This window comes from Crinia signifera, chromosome 4 (genome assembly GCF_055691185.1).
Source record: "Crinia signifera chromosome 4, ASM5569118v1, whole genome shotgun sequence".
In the NCBI taxonomy this organism is placed as follows: domain Eukaryota; kingdom Metazoa; phylum Chordata; class Amphibia; order Anura; family Myobatrachidae; genus Crinia; species Crinia signifera.
This window is the reverse complement of record NC_139220.1, coordinates 152,175,677-152,197,432: the sequence shown is the minus strand read 5'-3', so window position 1 is coordinate 152,197,432 and position 21,756 is coordinate 152,175,677. Positions and strand designations below refer to the sequence as shown.

General features: G+C 40.2%; 1 protein-coding gene across 1 annotated transcript in view; it reads right to left on the bottom strand.

The window, feature by feature from the left end:
* Window positions 1-5,630: 5,630 nt before the first annotated feature.
* The window catches only part of TES (testin LIM domain protein), a 56,244-nt gene continuing 40,118 nt past the window's right edge, over window positions 5,631-21,756 (bottom strand). The window contains exons 6-7 of the mRNA XM_083182790.1: window positions 18,396-18,554; window positions 5,631-6,964 (exon numbers count right to left, since the gene is read on the bottom strand). Of these exons, the coding sequence (XP_083038916.1) occupies window positions 6,773-6,964; window positions 18,396-18,554 (351 nt within the window). The 3' untranslated portion in view covers window positions 5,631-6,772. The remainder of the gene's footprint in view (window positions 6,965-18,395; window positions 18,555-21,756) is intronic.

Sequence of the window (21,756 nt, the reverse complement as noted above, 5' to 3'; positions counted from 1 at the left end):
TCGAATAGAAATATCTCCTGTGCAGCCAAGTAAATCTCGAATTCGATCCAGTAAATCGAATGAGTACATTGTGCCTACATTGTGAAATCGAAATCGAATGCAAAAAAGATCTAATGTAAAATCGAATGGGATGATCTAATGCCAGATCTAATAGAAAATCGAATCTAACATCAAATCTAAAGCAAATCTAAGCCTGTGTACAGGGCTTTAGTGTAATTGATTTCAAAACCTGCTGAATATGGCCCGTATTCAGATCTGATCACAGTACATATTTGGGTACTTGTGTAGTTTCACGGCACCCAATATATCGGATGCAATATAGGCCGATATATCGATGTGATCCGAAGCGATTTTTGACCTGTTCATAACCACACTATCCACTACGGATGGAGTTGATTGTATATAGTGTGGCGAGCGCAGCGAGCCCGAAGCGTGGCGATAGGTCGCGGATTACTGCGCTCGCCACACTATATAAAATCAACTCCATGCGTAGTGGATAGTGGGGTTATGAACAGGTCAAAAAACGATCGCTTCGCATCAGATATCGGGCGCCGTGAAACTACACAAGTACCCAAATTTGTTCTCAAAATGGGCAAAACCATGTGCACTACAGGTGGGGCAAATGTAACATGTGCAGATAGTTAGATTTGTGTGAGTTATTTTTTTTCTGTGCAAAATAAATATACTGGCTACATTATTTTTACACTGCAATTTAGATTTCAGTTTCAACACACCCTACCCAAATCTAACTCTCTCTGCACATGTTACATCTGCCCCACCTGCAGTGCACATGGTTTTGCCCATTTTGAGAACAAATTTGTACTGCAATCAGATCTGAATAAGGGCCATAGAGACAGTTAGATCTCGGGGAGTTATTTTGCTTCTGTGCAGGGTAAATACCGGCTGCATTATTTTTACACTGCAAATTAAATTTAAATTTCAACATACCCCACCCAAATGTAATGCTGCCCATACACTTATGCGATCAGATGCAATGCGACATCGCATCAAGGGGTGCCTAGTGCAGCACCCGATGTCGCATGCCATCCTGCGATGGACATCGGGTGCTACGGGGTACTACCTGGCTGGTGACCGGAGCTGTCAGGCGACGAGACTCAGCAGCAGCGCATATGACTTTGAAATACCGGACGGCCCACTGATTGTCCGAGGCCGTTGAGACTGAGAGCTCTCTCAGCCAATCAGCAGCCTCACATTCAGGCAGCCACTGATTGGCTGAGAGAGCTCTCTCTCTCTCTCAGTGGCCTCAGCCAATCAGAGGCCCGTCCAGTTTTTCAAGTCATCTGCTGCCGCCGCTGAGTCCCGCCACCTGAAAGCTCCACCGCTCCGGTCCCCAGCTCCCGCTAAAGGTACCGGCTCCCGCTCCTCGTCCGCCAGCTCCGGTCCCCATCTCTGCCCCTGCTAAGGTACCAGCTCCCGCTCCTGCTCCGCCAGCTCCGGTCCCCATGCCTGCTCCGCTCCCGCAGATGATTGCATTCGAGCAATCGCATGTGTTTAAAAACCACATGTGATTGCTCATGCAATTCGATATATATATTATGTGCAGCTCATAGTTATCGATGCGACATTCGACGGCATGCCTGCGCATCACATCGAATGTCAGCTTAAAAATGCATGCAATCATTCGATTTATCGGCCAGATGTGGCCGAAATCGAATGATTGCATGCAATATCTGACATATGTATGGGCAGCATTGCTCTCTCTGCAGAGGTTATATCTGGCCCACCTGCAGTGCACATGGTTTTGTCCATTTTGAGAACAAATTTGTACTGCGATCGGATCTGAAGGACCTATTTCCATGATTGCCACCATGAAGTGCCATAGCTTGGCTCTAACTACCTATCTTCACAAACTGTGCATAACATAATGAATCCTATTACTTCTTTATAACCTACAGCAAGGTATACAGTAAAAGGTATCAGCACACTTATAAAAGGAAGGAAATTATTATGCTCAATATAAAAATACTATGCAGTTTAAAATTCTATTCCTGTGTATTCATAATACAATCTTACATATACTGTACAAGCTTATCTCCTTTGTTTAATATTAAAGCAACATTAGTTTAAATAGTTTAAAACAACACTGAAACTAGATGGCAGTTAATCCAGTTACAGTGGAATACATCATCTCCAGAAGGCATGAACTTCGCGTGAACCAGCACCACTATGAAGCATAGCATGCATTCCAGATAAGTTTACTGAGGGCTTTCTAAAGTGTTATCAGTACACATGGTTACCTGCTCATCAGCATTTAGTTCTACAAATATAAGAAAATATCTCCTCTCCACTCATTATTTATAGCAGTTATGGGCAAAAAGCAGCCCGGTGATCATTTGCTTGCGTCTCTCAGTCATTGCTCCTGATCCAACTAATTCTATGCTTTATTATAAAGGCTCACACACTTGTTTGACACATTAAAATGGTTAAAAAAAAATGAAAAGATTGCTTTGAGATTCTTAAAATGGAAGTAATGAAAGTGCTCAGTAATGAAAATAATGATTTTCAACAAAATACCAACATAGTTGTACAGTGGTTTTGGTGTTTATTGCATATATTCTCTATCAGTTAGGTTTAGATTTACCTTACTATGGGTTAATGACTACTCAAGTAAATATAATCTGAGGAATATATATTGGTATGCACCTGTTGACCTTTTTACCGGTGTACCCTTTTCCATGCCAACCTTTTGACCCGGTCAACTTAATAACAGTTGACCGAACTAGGATTTAACAAATGTTCCACCAGTACCTGTTAACCTGTTTCAGTTCAACACCTTTGTGTCTCAAGCAGAATTGTACCTTTATTCATATGATTAGCACAAAATAGGCCAAGAGGTAAACTATGCATGTCCACCAAAAAAAGTGCATATGTAAAGGAAAGGTTGGAGGCAGGTGCAGGTGCAGTACCAGAAACGGAGATGATAGTGAAGCAAAAAACAGCATGTAACTGTGCACCTTGGGCAAACATGTTGCACTACAGGTGGGGCAGGTGTAACATGTGCCAAGATCTAGAATTTGGAGAGAGAGGGGTATAAACTCAAACCTAGATTGCTGTGTAAGAATAAAGCTGCCCAGCATATGTGGGCTACATGCAAAAGCAAAAAGTATTTCTCAGGCATGTAAATACGATAAATGTATTTGTGCTCCTTACATTGCAACATTATATGTCCAGGGTACAGTTGCTAGATTTAAAAAAAAAAAAAAAATTACTCTCACCTCTTTTAGGCCCACAATGCACCACTAACTAGCTAATGCTTTTGTTTGGATGGTTGTGGGTTGACCTCTTCAGTTGATAACACTTCCTTCATTTATCGCACCTATGATAAATAACTTAGCAAGCATACAGATGTAGCCCCTCTCATCTTTGGGGCTCGCCAGATCCTCCCCTCTGGCGAGCGCTGGCGCGGACAGGGGTTTCACTGAACTGGGACGCGCACGCACGTCCCAATCCTCCGTCAGTGGGGCAGCGGCATCCTGCTAGTCTCCGCTTCAGGGAGACTGGCAGGGTTAGGGAGGGAGGGGGGGAGGAAATCGGCGGCAGCGGGGCCCCGGGGCAAGCTCTGTTGCCAAGGGGCCCACAAGCGTCTCATTCTTGGGCACCCCCTGGCGGGAGCCGGCGGCTGGCGAAGGTATCGCAAGCCCCTTCAAAGATGAAGCTAGCTAGATTTAAGGGTGACAATACCGTGGATTTTTTTTTATTAATGTTCTCTTAATGTTATCCTGTTATTTATTTGAAGTTTAAAAATCATTAAATTTACATTTTTATTTTCTATTTAAGTTTGTATTGATTAACAAAGTTTCTGAAGATACAGTACAATGGTTTATTCAAGGTTAGTCAATGCATTATTACAAAACAGTACAATTTGTGAATTTTAAGGGGTACAGTGACAAAACATTACTTATGTTTGTGTGGGTTTGTTCCCAAAATCCAAACACACTGGCTAATTGGTTTGTTTTAAAAAATGAACCCTAGTCTATATATATATATATATATGTGTGTTAGTTGCACCGGACTCCAAGTGCCGCTTTATTATATATATATATATATATAGATAGATAGAGCGGGGGGTTGGCGGCACTCGGAACAAAAAGCAGACCACACACTAGGTGTAAACCAACGTTTCAGAGCTCGGCAGCTCTTTACACCTACTGTGTGGTCTGCTTTTTGTTCCGAGTGCCGCCAACCCCACGCTACATTACAGGCTACAACAACCTGCATTCCAGGAGGGCACGGGAGATAGACTATTTCCTTTATTCAAGGACTTTTACTGGGAGTGCCACCTCATCCACATATATATATATATATATATATATATATATATATATATATATATATATATATATATATGTACTGTTAATAAAATATACATTATAAAAAGGAGTTTATACTGTAGTTGAGGTATATTCAATTCTAAGCATGGAATACATAGACATTCAATATGTATAGTATGCATGTAATAAAAGTAGTAATATTAGAAATATCCAAAAGCATTCCAAAATGGGTATTTAGGAAATATGGGATACGGTCACTTGGTCTACAGTATGTTGGTTGACAAGCATTGGGTCAACATGGTTCTAGGTCGACAGGTCATTAAGTCGACAGTGTCTAGGTTGACAATTGAAAGGTCGACATGGGGTTTTTCAAGCCGACAGGTGGTATTTCATGCCCTATTATCCACTGGGGCGTGGTGGAAGAATAAAATAGTGTGCCGAGCACCGTGGCTGAAGCTTCTGTCGACCTAATGCTTTTGACTGTCGACCTAATGTCATGGCGACCTAATGCTCGTCGACCAACATACTGTAGACCAAAAGATCCCAACCCAAGAAACATTCAGTGTTAATGTAGGATTACTGAATATATAAAGGAGTGTACATTATTAAATCCAAAGTTTGACATACACTAGACACAAACTATGATAAATGCACCTGTGCATTCTGGATTTGAAGAGTATATATGCCCGTTGAATGCCAGAGGTAAACTAGGTGCACATGCAACTTGCCAGAGGCAGAACTCTGGGAGGCAATGGAGTCATCTGCCGCCGGGCTCCTGCTCCCAAGGGGGCACCTCTCTTCCCCATCAAGTTTGAATCAGTTAATTGAAAGCAATTGATATTGCTAATGTGGCTGACTCCCCCTTCTAACATCATTTTTGCAAGTATCACACCCTGTATTAGATCCCCTAACCTTACTGGAGACAGACACCTTACTGATTGAGTTATTTGGGGGGGCACCAATACTTATCTTGCCTCCGGCCAACTTGGATGAACTTACGCCACTGCAACCTGCTGAACATGCGTAGCCAAACCCATTTGTGCATATTTGTTTAATAAAAGTGTTTATGCACATCCATCAAACTTCTTGAACATGCAAACTTGATGTTTTTATGCAGTTTCTTTAGTTCAAAATAGTTGTGTCAAATGGTACAATATAATAGTGCCTAATGTATAACTGAAAGAAGTGCAATGCCTAGTATGTTCATTAGATGCTAGAAATAAACCAGGAGTCATTTTTTTAGAACAACAAATCTTTGAAATGATCTCCCTCTGCAGGATCTTTGGAAAATTAACCTTGGGAAAGATTGTTGAACAAAAATAAACTTCCACAAACAGGTTACCAAAATCCCTTTTTATTAATTTCTGAAAGTGCACAAAGATCAACATAACAATTTAGAAGACTTAGCTTGCTTTTGCATAGTTACAATGGTAAACAGCATGCAAATATGAATTGTGTTGTTTCCATTACTGCAATCACTTACGGAGACATACAATGGGATCATACAATCTGCAGGAAGCGTGCCACTTCCTCTTAATCATAAAAGCAACCTGGATGATTTATAGGACATACTAACCCACTTGCCTGGCAAATTTTATTGTAATGTGTAATGTTTCCTAGATGTCAAGCTTTAAAACGCAACTTTAAATTAAAATAAACAAAATCATTTCTTTCTTCTTAATGTTGGAAATACTGATGTTAGGCGTAGTAAACTTGGGCACTATGTAGCCCATATATAAACTACAGGAACTTTTGAGTTTATTAGCGGCTATATGTTGGTGAATAAAAGTGTAAACATTAGATTCCTGCCACACAAAAACCAATACCTCTTAAATAAGTGGCTGAGCGCTAGTGTGACAGAACACACACCATTTAGATTGGCTGCTAATTGCAGCCAAAATAGTACACAAGCTCAGGCGTCTGTGGCTAATACACACTCGGGTGTAAGTGCTAGTATGCCACTGCACTCACACAGGTCAGCTTTTAGTAGTGAAAAGGCACTATGTAATGCTTTTTGTAATTAAAGCAAGTTCCAACCTGTCATAATATGCATTTCTTAAACTACGGAAGTCTGGCAATATGCAGCTGCTGTAAAATGAACTAAAATAATGATAAAAAAATATAATGTTGTAAATCAACACAGGGATGTGGTTCTCTCACCCAACAGAGCCATGCATTTGCATTAAAGTGCTGCGCTACAGAAAACAACGTTATTAAACAAAGTGGCAGTGGCACGTTAGAAAAAAAAATGACATTTTAATGATGAAATGTGTTTTAATCCAGTAGCATAGAATGTCAAGATGTATATTTTCTTCTACATCTTTTCTTTATGTATCTGGGAAAAAAAGTGAGCTTTCATTTGCTTTTTTTTATATCAATTTAAAACAAATAGCAAAGCTATTTAAAAGATACTTTCACTTGATTATATTCTTTTAAATAAGCTGCAATGATTCATCACCAAATATAGGTCAATCTTCTCTTTAGGAAGCCATTTTCTTTTTGCAGTCAACAGAGCAGAAGACCATTCCCTCTATTGGCATGAACTTCTGGCCAATCAGACACTTGCTGCAACATGAACACAGGAAGCATTCAGTGGTGGCATGCCAATGGAACCCATTATAGCTCACACGCTGAACTTCAGGGTCAATGGCATTGTGGCAACCTTGGCATGACTAAGGAGAGAAAAAGGAAAGGTTAATTAAGGAGGCAAAATAAACAGGGGACAAAAAAAGATAGCAATGTCTTTCAAACGAAAAAAGAAATAGCACAGTTCAAAGGCAGAGCTTTACAAAAGGGTTTTTTGGAATCAAATACTGCGCTGCGGAGCAGCCTGACCTGTACGGCAAGTGTGTCACCAAACACACCACACATATGACCAACAGAAAAAAGTACCGACAGTTCTTTCAAGCGCTCCTTTTGGTGTCCCTCCTTCAAATGTATTTCTGAGGGTTACTCATATAACATGTAAGAAAAAGACAGTGATATAGTGTAAAACCATTAAACCAATAATTTCTATATGGTACTTTAAGATGGGAACCGTACCCTATCAAGTTGTCCACCAAGATGGTAGACAATATGCGCATGTGGTTATATTATCTGGAAAACAGGTCCTCAAATGTGGTCCTCCTTATTTCTCCATAATGGTCCTGTGTAATTGGGAATATGCAAAAAAATATCTCCATATGGTGAAATACCGTTTTAATGAAATTTTAATGACCTGTTCTCCAGATAATATAACCACATGCGCATATTGTCTACCATCTTGGTGGACAACTTGATAGGGTACGGTTCCCATCTTAAAGTACCATATAGAAATTATTGGTTTAATGGTTTTACACTATATCACTGTCTTTTTCTTACAGGTTATATGAGTAACCCTCAGAAATACATTTGAAGGAGGGACACCAAAAGGAGCGCTTGAAAGAACTGTCGGTACTTTTTTCTGTTGGTCAAAGGCAGAGCTTGCCTGCTTGTGTACGCCAAGTGACAGATATAGAATCGACAGCTGACCAATTACGGGCTGCAAATAGAGACAATAGAAAAACAAAAATGCACTTCTGCAGTAAAGTGCAGTCAACTGACAGTTTCCTGGGGGTGTGGATCATTAGGTAGCCAGCATGCTGGTCGACAGTCATTAGGTCAACATGCGTCTAGGTCAGCATGGGTTAGGTTGACAGGGTCATTAGGTCGACAAGGGGTTTATCACCTTTTTTTTGTCCCGAATGTCGACACAGTCGACATGGACACTAACATAGCACCGCGTCCCCTCACATGACTCGCTGTGCTCGCCATGCTTCGGGCATGGTGCCTTGATACACTATTTTATTCTCCCAGCACGCCCTAGTGGATGGTAGTGCATGAAATACCGCCTGTCGGCACATGTCGGCTCCGAAAAATTTGAAAAGCCCCATGTCCACCTAATGACCCTGTCGACCTAACCCATGTCGAACTTCCTGCATGTCGACCAACTGGTGAACCATGCTGGTGAACCAATCACGGTATCCCTTTACTGGTACTCTTGGATGGTAACATGGGAAATGGTAGATTGTCAAAAATTGTTTAATTTTGTGACTTGTACTGTATATCCCAGCAATGCCATAACATTTGTTAAGGATGACAGCCATAAAGTCATTCAGGCCACGCCAAGAAACTTGCTCAGAGTACCTTGATGAGGCTACATACATACTGTATTGTCAGTTAAATATATTTTCAACTGACAATACATGCAATTTGAAAACAAACACAAAGGGTTACAGTTTTCTAGCCATTGCTTTATTATTCACATGCTTGTGTGACAACCAATTACCATGTTTTATGTGTTTCATAGTTACATTTAAATAAATACCTATCTTTATTTGGTATGGTTAAACTGTTAATAAAATAGAACAATAAATAAAACATTAACCATTTGAGTGCCAAGTGATTTTGTGAAAATTGGCAAGCTAACATTTTTATTCATCATACTGATCTGAAATGTTTCTTATACAGGAAATATAATCTTTTTTGGTACTAGCACGGCGCCCGCGTTTTTGATTGTACTGATCGCGGCCGCAAAAATCACGTCGATCGCATGCCAACCAAATCGCATTCGATGGACGCGATTTTTGCATTGGAATCAATGTAAAATGGTCCCTGAGACCCAATTTTACATTGATTTCAATGTAAAAAGCCTCAAAACCCCCCATTTTCATTGCAAACCCCCCCTCATGGGTGAAATGGCCCTCCATTGTTAACGCCACCCCACTATTGACACCAACCCGAAGCATGGCGAGTGCAGCGAGCCCGCGAGGGGTGGCGGTACGCGTCCTCCGACCTTTTCATACCCCCACTATCCACGTAGGCGTGGAGTTGATTTTATATAGTGTGGCGAGCGCAGCGAGCCCCGCGAGGGGACGCGCATAACTTCACAGGTATACGCGTATGCTCGCCACGCTTCGGGCTCGGTGGCTCGCCACACTTTATAAAATCAACTCCACGCCGACGTGGATAGTGGGGGTATGAAAAGGTCGGAGGACGCGTACCGCTGCCCCTCGTGGGCTCGCTGCGCTCGCCACGCTTCAGGTTGGCGTCAATAGTGGGGTGGCGTTAACAATGGGGGGCATTTAGCATACTTAATACCCATGAGGGGGCATATACAATGAGAAATTGGCCATATTGGCCCATTTCCCATTGTTCCCTATGTAAAATCGCGTTGATCGCATCGCATGCCATTATAATGGCATGCGATCAACGCGATTTTAACTTTAAAACTCATTTAACATTGTTCTCTATGGGAAAATCGCGTTGATCGCGTCGGTCGCATCGCGTGCCATTATAATGGCACGCGATGGACGTGATCAACGCGATTTTCTCTTTACCGGCAATTAAAGCTGGTAATTGACAGAAAAATCGGGTACATCGCGTCAATCGCGTGCCTTAAGTACCTTAACTTAAGGCATGCGATCAACCCCGACAGGCGCCGTGCTAGGAAACAAGTACCTCTTTTTTAAACAACTATTTTTGAATCTAACAAATGTGAGCAACGCTGGAATTTTTAGTGGACATTTTGCACATCTCTCACAGAGATGTTGGCGCTCAAAAGTTTGAGCTAGTAGTGGTTTTTCTTTATATTACAATAATCTTTTTAGAACTTCTAATCACATGTGCAATATTAATACTCCAACATGTATTTAGTTTCATTGCTAATCAATGTTAATTGGTCCACATCTGTAAATTTTAGAGGGAGGGCATGAAAATTGAAAGTAAGGGCAGAGGGGTAAATGGAACACCAGAGGAACATACAGGACAGAAATAGAGGCAGTAAGCAGGTAGGTGGCTTGAAGGAATGTTTGATGAATTGATGGTTGGAGGAGAGTCTGGTTGGAAGAAGCAAGTAAGTGGAACAGAGAGCAGATTACTTTAGTCTCCAAGACTACTCCGCAAAGTTGGGTGCACACATCTGTGTGTGCACCGTCAGCATCCCTTTAAGGATTCAAAGCAGTGTCTAACACTGTAAGGGTTAATGTCTAGGTCGACCACTACTGGTAAACCGTGACTAGGTCGACATACCATAAGTTGACATTGACAAAAGGTCCACACGGTCATGGTCGACACCCACAGGGCCGACATGCGGCTTTCTTTTTTTTGGGGTGTCTAGGTCGACACGGACACTTTATATGTGTACCGTGTCCCTTCGCATGGCTCGTCATGCTTCGGGCACGGTGTCTCACTCGGCGCACGATTATAGTCTTACTCTATACCCACTTGGGTAGTCAAGTATGAACCAAGTCAGTCTACACCCAAAAATTCGAAAAACACATGTCGACCTTGTGGGTTTCGACCATGTCCACCTTAAACATGTTGACATTCTGTCAATGTCAACCATTTTACATGTCAATCATTAGTGGTCGACGTAGACATTGTCGACCCTGGGACCACATACCCACAGTAAGGTATCACTATTTACCCATATACAGCTAAGATCATGAGGATCAATAACACAGTTCCCATTATGGTGTCTCTTTCCACTTCTCAGTGATCCATATAGTATTGCATCTCCATTTTCTTTTCTGGCTAATTCAATATTTTATATTGTGCAATATATAAATTCTTATTCATCACAATTTATGCTTCTGTTGATTTTATCACATTTTTAATAAATATGATTTTTTTTATAGGATTTACATTTCACTTTAATTATACCAGGCCTGGCTGATCTGTCTCAGCATGCATTGCCACTGTTTTGCTATAAGGGTTTAAAAGTCGACAGACAATAGGTCTACTTGGGAAAGGTGGACATGCATTTTTTGGCAACATTTTGAGCCGACATGCGCCAACAGGCGGTATTTCATGCCCTACCATTCCAAGTTGAACTTATTTAATGCAGATGCTTCCAATTAACCTCTCTGACAGATATCTGCAAATGACTAGAAGGAGTTTTATCTTTTTATGGCAAGGTTAGAAACATAAGTTAGACTACAATTTAATACCGAGTATCAAATACACGGTAATCCTTTCCCGAATATCTCTGAATTTTAACATTCTGCCCTATTTCATTATATTGATTTGAATTTCAAGGCCTTATTACATTTGCGCAGTTCCCAGATGTTCTGTGCATCACAGACTTGGGCTTGCATCATTAAAATGTAATCACCTCTGACTGATTGAGAGGCAGAGGCATTTTTGGAGATAAACAGGGTTTCTGGAAATGGGGGCATGTTTTTTCAGGTTTTCTGGGAGTGGCCAGGCCAAGGTCTGCACCATGAGGTACAGTTTTGTTGGCCTCGCAAGCCGGGCTGTGGCATACAACCTGATTAACCCCTTCCCGACATTGGACGTACATTTACGTCATGGTCGGGAAGTACTTCCCGACACATGGCATAAATGTACGTCATGGGTTTAAACTGTCACCGCGTCTATAGACGCGGTGACAGTTAGGAGATGTCTGCTGTCCCTGACAGCAGACATCCCCCCTCGCCGCCCAGGGGGGGCAGGGGTGCCCCCCCCGGTCGGCGATCGCTGTGATTGGCTGTTCAAATCTGAACAGCCATTCACAGCGTTTCCTGTGTTACCGGCGGCTAAGCCGCTCGGTAACACAGAAAACGGTGGTGATCGGTGCAGCACCGATCACCACCGAGCGGCAGCACCCCCCTCCCACCCACCCGGCACTCACCCGGCAGCTCCCTCAGGTCCCCCGGCAGCAGCAGCAGCACGCCAGGTCCCCCGGCAGCAGCAGCAGCACGGAGCCTCAGCGCACGCAGCGCTTCCCCCCTCCCACCCCAGCAAAAAAAAAAAAAAAAGGCACTGAAATATATATATATATATATATATATATATATATATATATATATATATATATATATATATGTGTGTGTATGTGTATATATATATATACACACATATATGTATGTGTATATATGTATATATATATATATATATATATATATATATATATATATATATACACACACACATATATATATATATATATATATATATATATATATATATATATATATATATATATATATATATATAGACAGATATATGTGTGTATATATATGTGTGTGTATATATATATATATATATATATATATATATATATATATATATATATATATATATATACATACATACATACATACATACATACATACATACATACATACATACATACATACATACATACATATATATATATATATATATATATATATATAAAGATATTCCCGACATATGACGTATATATACGTCATGGTCGGGAGGTACTTCCCGACCGAAGACGTATATATACGTCATGGTTTTAAACTGTCACCGCGTCTATAGACGCGGTGACAGTTTGGAGATGTCTGCTGTCCCTGACAGCAGACATCCCCCCTCGCGGCGATCGCTGCGATTGGCTGTTCAAATGTGAACAGCCAATTGCAGCGTTTTCTGTGTTACCGGCGGCTAAGCCGCTCGGTAACACAGTGATCGGTGGTGATCGGTGCTGTTAAGTACAGCACCGATCACCACCGATCGCCAGCCCCCCCCCCCTCCCACCCGGCAGCCCCCCTCACTCCCACCCACCCAGCTGCCGCAGCGCCAGCACCCCTCCCACCCCCCGCCAGCCGCAGCGCCAGCCCCCCTCCCAAAGCTGGTGACCAAAATGGGGTCACTTGTGGGGGGGTTCCACTGTATTGGTGCTTCGGGGGTCTTGCTAATGCGACATAGCACCCACCATTCATTCCACCACCAAATATCACTCCTTCCCTTCTGAGTCCTGCCATGCACCCAACTGGTATTTTTTGGTCACATGTGAGGCATTGCCGTACTCGGGAGAAATTGGGGCACAGATTTTGGGGTGCTTTGTATCCTTCATTCCTTGTGAAAATGAAAAATTTTGAGCCAGAACTGCATTTTTCTGTAAAAAATTACATTTTTTTTTACACAAAAATGCAGATCTGGCTCAAAATTTTTCATTTTCACAAGGAATGAAGGAGACAAAGCACCCCAAAATCTGTGCCCCAATTTCTCCCGAGTATCAAATACACGGTAATCCTTTCCCGAATATCTCTGAATTTTAACATTCTGCCCTATTTCATTATATTGATTTGAATTTCAAGGCCTTATTACATTTGCGCAGTTCCCAGATGTTCTGTGCATCACAGACTTGGGCTTGCATCATTAAAATGTAATCACCTCTGACTGATTGAGAGGCAGAGGCATTTTTGGAGATAAACAGGGTTTCTGGAAATGGGGGCATGTTTTTTCAGGTTTTCTGGGAGTGGCCAGGCCAAGGTCTGCACCATGAGGTACAGTTTTGTTGGCCTCGCAAGCCGGGCTGTGGCATACAACCTGATTAACCCCTTCCCGACATTGGACGTACATTTACGTCATGGTCGGGAAGTACTTCCCGACACATGGCATAAATGTACGTCATGGGTTTAAACTGTCACCGCGTCTATAGACGCGGTGACAGTTAGGAGATGTCTGCTGTCCCTGACAGCAGACATCCCCCCTCGCCAAGAACTGCATTTTTCTGTAAAAAATTACATTTTTTTACACAAAAATGCAGATCTGGCTCAAAATTTTTCATTTTCACAAGGAATGAAGGAGACAAAGCACCCCAAAATCTGTGCCCCAATTTCTCCCGAGTACGGCAATGCCTCACATGTGACCAAAAAATACCAGTTGGGTGCATGGCAGGACTCAGAAGGGAAGGAGTGATTTTTGGATTTTGCAGCACAGATTTTGGTGGAATGAATGGTGGGTGCTATGTTGCACCAATACAGTGGAACCCCCCCACAAGTCACCCCATTTTGCAAACTACACCCTTCAGGGAATTCATCAAGGGGTATAGTGTACATTTCAAATCCCCAGGGGTTTCACCAATTTTGATACAACTGAGCTGTGAAAATGAAAAATTATTTTTTTTTATTTTCACTGCCCAGTTGTACCACAATTGGTGAAACCCCTGGGGGTTTGAAATGTACACTATACCCCTAGATGAATTCCCTGAAGGGTGTAGTTTGCAAAATGGGGTCACTTGTGGGGGGGTTCCTAACTTTTAGCATCTTATGGTGCCTAGAAACCTACATGGTGCCTAAAAAATAATCTCATAAAAAGGAGGCTCCAAAATCAAGTAGGTGCTCCTTCTATTATGAAGCCTGTGGTTTGGTCACCGTGCACACTAGGGCCACATATAGGATATTTATGAAAACCAAAGAATTGGGGGAATCAATTTTTAGTCACATTTCTCTAGTAAAATATACTGTATTCGTTAGAAAAATGTATTAAAATTGAAACTCTGCAAAAAAAATGAAATTTTGAAATTTCACCTACACTTTGTTTTAATTCCTGTGAAACACCTAAAGGGTTAACAAACTTCCAAAATGCTGTTTTGAATACTGTGAGGGGTGCAGTTTTTGAAATGGCATCATTTATGGGGGTGTCTCACATACAAGTCCCTCAAAGTCACATCAGAACTGAACTGGTCCCTAAAAAAATCAGTGTTTGAAATTTTCTTGAAAATTTGAGAATTTGCTATTCATATTTTAAGCCTCCTAGTGTCCAAAAAAATGAAAATGAGGTTGAAATAATGATGGCAACATAAAGTATACATATGGTCTATGTTAGTTATTAACTATTTTGAGTGGTAAGATTATTTGTCTCACAAGCAGAAAATTTAACATTTTGCAAATCGCAAAATTTTCCATTTTTTTACGACATTTTGGTATTTTTCACAAAAAAACACAGACTGTATCGACCAAAATTTACCACTAACTTGAAGTACAATGTGTCACGAGAAAACAATCTCAAAATCACTGGGATAAGTAAAAGCAAAAAAAAGTTATACCCACTTAAGTGATACATGTCAGATTTGAAAAAAAGGGCTCTGTCAGGAACGCAAAAACTGGCTCTGTCAGGAAGGGGTTAAGGTTAGGCTGACATATTTCATTTGAGTTTCTATGAACAAGTAAATTATCATGACATTCACTGATAACCACAATAACTTAGTATCTAGGGTAATCGTGGCTTTGGGCCAGTACTTGAAAATATAAAATTTTTAAACTGGAAAAATAAGAACACTGATTTGTTTACAAGTCTGGAGACAATTTATTAATCCAATAAGTAAAATAAAAATTTAACTTTCCTAAAATTGCAGTTAGGACGTCCTTACAACTTTGATATCACACTATGGCCCTCATTCTAGTTGGTTCGCCCCATTGCAAATTCGCATCGGGGACTAATGTAGAAGATCTGCGCATAAGCATCTGTGCAGGTCTCCTCTGCGGGCCCCCTCGGAGAGTTGCATAGTCTCCGAGGTGCCCGCAGGAGGGTGGGCCTATAGGAGGTGGGAAAGGGGCATTCGCAGCGTTTTCTGGGAGTACCTATGAAAACGCTAGGCAAAACGGTTGGATGTCCCCAAGCAAACAGGGGTGGGTACTGGGCTTCCGTGGGCAGGAAGCTGACGTGATCGGATTTCAGCTGCCCGCCCTGTTCACGGAGAAGGGCACCTCTAATCTTAATCACCAGAGAGTTACTTAGATTAGCGAGCGCTTTAGAAATCATTCGATGGTCGGTGACCAAATGATTTTGGGCACCCACGCAAGGCTGCGAATGGATGTATAGGCGAATAGCGGGGAAAATATGCAAATAGCGGGGGTTCAGGCAAACGGCGGGCGGCGCTACAAGGCTCGCAAAGCCAACCAGAATGAGGGCCTATATGTGCTAGCTGATGAAGAGTTGATTATCCTGTGTATTTTCTTAAAATTATTTAAATTTAGGAACAAATTTCTATATAAAATATGTAGGGTCATTATATAAAATTTCTATATAATGACCTACTTCATCCTGACGTTCTTGGTCCGTGGCATAAAACTTGTAAAGCTTGGGAGCAGCTAGTTCCAGCTTTGACACGCATTGACATTACAATACTAGATTAAAGGATCTTCACTCTCTCAAATATGATACATATCAAATAAATTAGCAGAGTTTCACATCTCAAGCAGAGAAGGCACTTTGTTTCTAATGAGACAGGCCATTGTTTAAAATTCTGGAGTAATAATGCCTCCTTTCTTCGAAATTTCTGAATATACAGTACATGTAAATGGACTGGTTTTGTAATAAACTTTTGTCTTATATATACACTATTAGGGTGCTTCTCCTGTACAAGGATTCAATACCTATGTTCTGTATGCTCTGCTAGTACAATGTTGACTTCTCCCTGGACAGTATTCAATGCCTCCCGCCAGGGGGTTTGTGTGAGGAGGATGGCTTGTTTTTTGGCAAGGATTGCCGAAAACAAGCCATCCTCGCCGTCTAACCCCCTCTCTGTATTCAATGTTCCGGGGAAATCCTCGCCGTCCTCTGCAAATGCAGCAAGCCCACCGATAAGATCAAGCGAGGAGGACATGGTGTGTGAAGGGATCAGTTGAATGGCAAGCTATGAAAGCCAGATTTTGGCACTGCTCACCATCATAGCTCGCCTTAAGGGCCAATATTGTGCAAATGGACTTCAACTACTTCTCATTCTCTTGGTGAAGTTAAAAACAATAAGTTGTAGAAATCTTGTATACCTTGCCATACATCGAAAACAGGCATGGGATAGTTATGTACCTTATATTAACTTAGACTGACATTTTAAAAAAGATCTAGTCTAACAGTTTCCTATATAGGGTGGTATTCAAGTCGGGGCTAATATTTCCACCCGGAAGAAATATTGTCTGAAAACATCCAGGACTCACTAAAGCAGATTTGACTTTGTTAAAAGTTGAATCTGCATTGTCGAAAATGCTCGCTGACTGGACTATCAGTGGCCGTTTTGCCAATGCACAGAGTTTACAAATATCTTTTCCGACAGTTGGAAATACTGAGCTGACATTCAATAGGTCAAATGTAGATTCTATTCCTGCCCAAAACTGACGATATTTACACCTGGCAGAATAATTGTCCAAGATTACATAACCCCCATAGACATCAGGATCTGGATCTAGAATGTTTTCCTCTGACTTATTTCACAAAATAGATCAGTCACAGACATTTGGTGCAGCATGGGATGAGGGAAAAATGACTGCATTGACCCTAATCCTCTTTTTCTATTTCATTACTTTTTCTCTTGCATTAAACTCCGTTGCAGATAGATGTTTTTTAACCTCCATTTTGCAATAGGTGAACATGTCCTTTTACTTCAAGTCTGTTTCTATATATACTCAATTGCAAATATTACTTTGTTTATAGCTTATTATGGATTTTTTTCAGCATGCTAAAGTCTCTCAAACCTTATCTTTTTCTTGTTCTGTATTAAGTTAGTTAAGTTTGATACAACCTGTATGGAATCTTTGAGAAGTTCAGAGCATAATTTTAGATGTATTAAGACTTGTGCAGAAGTAACATGGCTATATAAATGTGTCTGTTTTGTAAAACTATTAAATAAACAAACAAAATGTATACTATATACACACACACACACACACACACTATTAAATCAATTTCATGTTAGGTTTCAAAAATTTGTAAGGCTTTTGTCGTCTCCAATGTTTTACCATGGTCTTTGTCATCTCTCTCAATTATAATATATAAATATAATTTCGAGATGACAAAGAGCATGTTAAAACATTGGAGGCAAAATCTTTAAAAAATGTTGAAACATAAAATTGATTTAAGTGTGTGTCAGATTTATGTGGATAGAAATAAGTGATAATCTCTCCACAGATTTAACATAGGACATATAAAAGAAAACTTTTTTCTTTTAAATACATGAATGCTCTTATAACAATTATTGTATGCATTATTATATAAAAGCGCAGGCGGTACTCATTAGAAAGCAATTTGCTCTGTGTATGCAACTACATTATTACAAATAATGATATAAAACAGACTTGCAAGCTGAAAGGAATTAATCAAGACTTTATGAGATGTATTGTTAAATGTATGAGGGTTATGACAATCTCTCTACGTGACAGCATTTTACAGCATTACAGCACAAATGACTGGACAATCGGAAGTTACAAATGGTTACAGAAAGGCAGTATATAGAAACATGTAATTTAGGATTATTTAAATTGTCAAAAATCTCACACAAAGTCATATACAGGTTGTGGGAAGAGACCATTATTAAGGCAATAAATGAATTTGTCTTACCACAGCATGGTTCTTCACATAGCATGGTTTACACACCGGTTTGTCATTCACCATCACGTAAATTTCCCCAGCCAGAACACAGTCGCAATCAAAGCAACAGAAGTGTTTCAGATGCCAGTTCTGACCTTCTGCTTGAGTGTATTCATTGCTGAAGATCAACTAACAAGATACAAAACAGGAAACTTATTGTGCATCAACAAGATTATGCCTTAAAGCACATACTGTTTGCTTACATATGTATGTGTAATACTTTTTATTCTAAGCACCAGATGTCACTAAAGCCTTACTTTTTATTTAATAAAGCGCACCACCTAGTGGCCATAGAAGAAAAATACAGTCTAATAGCATAATAAAGGTGCAAGGAGACATTTGGGATTTACATATATTTCTGAAATATAGAAATGTGACAATTTACATTGCCGGGATGAGGTTTTGTATTTAAGACTATTTCTTTTCAAATTATTAAGATTTTTGCGGATCATGTAATACATAGGTAAACAATATAAACACATTCATTACTAAGTGTTGTACAAAATGTAGGACTAAAAGTTAATGCGTACAGCGTTCTGAAAATAATGCTGTTACTGTAAACATGCTCAGGTGTCAAATGCCGGAAGCTAGCATTTGTATTCTCTTATGGTTTTAGACTTTCTAGAAAGAAAATGTCACAAAGGAAACAAAAAGAAAAACAGATAACATTACTCTCAACATGAACAAATGTTGGGGATACTAAATATAGACTAAAACATCTAATGCAGTGGTTCTCAACCTCAGTCCTCAGGACCCTCCAACAGTTCACGTTTTCCAGGTCCCCACACAGAATCACAGGTGAAGTAATTAGCTCCACCTGTGTATTTTTTAAAATGTGTCACTAAATAATGAGTGCACCTGCCGGTTGACCTGGAACGTGAACTGTTGGGGGGTCCTGAGGACCGAGGATTAGAACCACTGATCTTATGTATTACGTAAAAACAACAACAACAACAACAACAACAAAACAGGTTGGACTTGATGGACTTTATTCAACCTTACTTAATGTTTTGTATGTTACATCGATAGAACATTAATAACAGTAAATACCTCATTTACTACATTGTTATAAATAAGGCTATACAGTACTGAAGGAAAAGAAATCAGGACTTAAAAAGCAAATGTCTTAGACAAACCCTTACTTTAGTTAGGTGCCTAATGAAGCATTTTGAGTTCCCCATGGGACCACTATGGTGATTACATGACCTGAGCAGCTAGTGTGCTTCTTTGACAGCTGGGAGAGCAGTCAACTCTCTCCTAGCTGACATAACTGACTTAAGATTTTCTCTGCCCATACTCAAAGTCTGTACAGACTGTAATGTCGGATTGTATAGGATACAAAAAGTCAGCCAGTTTGGTGCCAAAATTTCTGTGCAACTGAAAAGGTCTGAAAAAAAAAAAAAATTCAATCCAGATTTATAAATCCCAGAATTTGATGTTAATTCTTCAGCCCTTTGAGTGCCAGCATCTCTGTGAAAGATCCACAAAATATGAGTGCCATTAGCTCTGTGAGAAATGTGTAAAATATCGGCAAAAATGCCAGCATCGCTCACATTTGTTATAGGAATTCAAATAAAAAATGTTGTGTAAAAAAGATTATATTTCCTATAAAAAGGTAAACATTACAGGTCATTATGAAGAAACATGTTTGTTTAGCAATTTTCACACCAATTTCAGCAAATTCACTTGGCACTCAAAGAGTTAAATGGTTTCAGACTGAAGAATTAGATACTTTTAAAAAAATTCATGGTGTGACATATGCAGACGACAGAAACGGAGTTAGAGGGAAAATGGCTTCCTTTCTTTATTAAAATAATGTGGTGTTTAAATTGCTTGCTTGTTTACTGCACACTCGTGTAGCATAGGATTTGTGTGCATACACCTACTTGCATGCAAAATTGTTCTATTGACAAGACACAGATGTACGACTCTCCATAGTCCAGTATCTTTATGTCAGGACCAATTTCGACAGCTATAGAACAGTCTTGGCAACTTCTATTTTTTTGTGGTTTTTGTATTTATAGTTTACCTCCCAGGAAAGTCTGCTCTTAGTTTAAAAAAATAAAAATAAATTGTGAACTAATATATATATACACTTGTTACTTAATTCCTATTATCAGAAGCTCCATAAACTGTATTCTCTTTTTTACCTAAAATGGATTGGGCAATTTCCAATTGTGTACCAATGTTTGAACAAAATAGAGCAATGCTTAATGATTGGCTGAAAACACTAGCTGCTCAGTGCGATTGACCATAGTCATGGGATCAATCTACTGGATATAATGGCTTCTTGCACTGGTGAGTTTCAAATGTTTGTCCAGTTTACCAAAATGTACTCTGTATTGTATATAGGAAAAGCGAACTGCATGTAAAGTGGACAATAGAGTACAATTTTCACTGTATGTTAAGCAGATTACAAGGTTTTTCATTGTTTCATTATATTATAGGCATTATAAAATATGTCGCTGATGCAGTTTCAACTTTTCAAATAAGTGAAAAACGGCATTGGCGAAACGTCTAAAAACTGGCCAAAATTTAATAGAAAAATCTGCATTTTTCAATTAGGTGATAAAAAAAGGAGGGACTGAATAGAAAACCCCCTCCCAAGGCCATGAGTTGTCAGTCCTTCCCTGGAACTATGAGTTCACCTGTTTTATACTACATGGACATCATGATCGGAAGCAGTAATCAAGAGGACAAGATGCTTATTCCATTTCCAATACAGTTTTTAATGAACAACAGTATGTTTAATGCCGGATTACATGTTTTTTTACATTTTTTTCTATGAAAATTTTAAAAAAATTGTTATTAAAGTGTTTATAGAGAGATACTGCAAAAAACTGAATTGGTCTTGCACGGAGGGGTACAGGGGAAACCCCCAGTGGACCCCACCTCCTCCTATAGGGAACAGGTTCCAGACTGTTCACTTAAGTGTATAATGTATAATTCATTACCTGCACAGGACTATGGTGAATTTGTTAGTGTGTTTTGCTGTTATGAATACTCCTTTCACACTTGCAAAAATATCCTGGGTTTTTGGTACATGAACGCGCATCAACCCGGGATTTAGCTCAGTGTGAAAGGGTCTTGTCACCGTATCCCGTGTTCAGCATTCCGGGATTTCTACCTGGGTAGATTCCGGAATCGACAAGGGATGTAGTGAGTGTGAACGGGAATTCCGGGTCTGCGTGACCCAGATCCCATTCACTGCAGTGAAAATGTGCCGCTGGGAGGTGTTGACATCTCCCAGCGCCGCCCCGTCCAAGCCTCCAGATGACACCACCCGCCCGACTTCATTACGGGTCGGGTGGCCAGTGTGAAAGGGGTATTA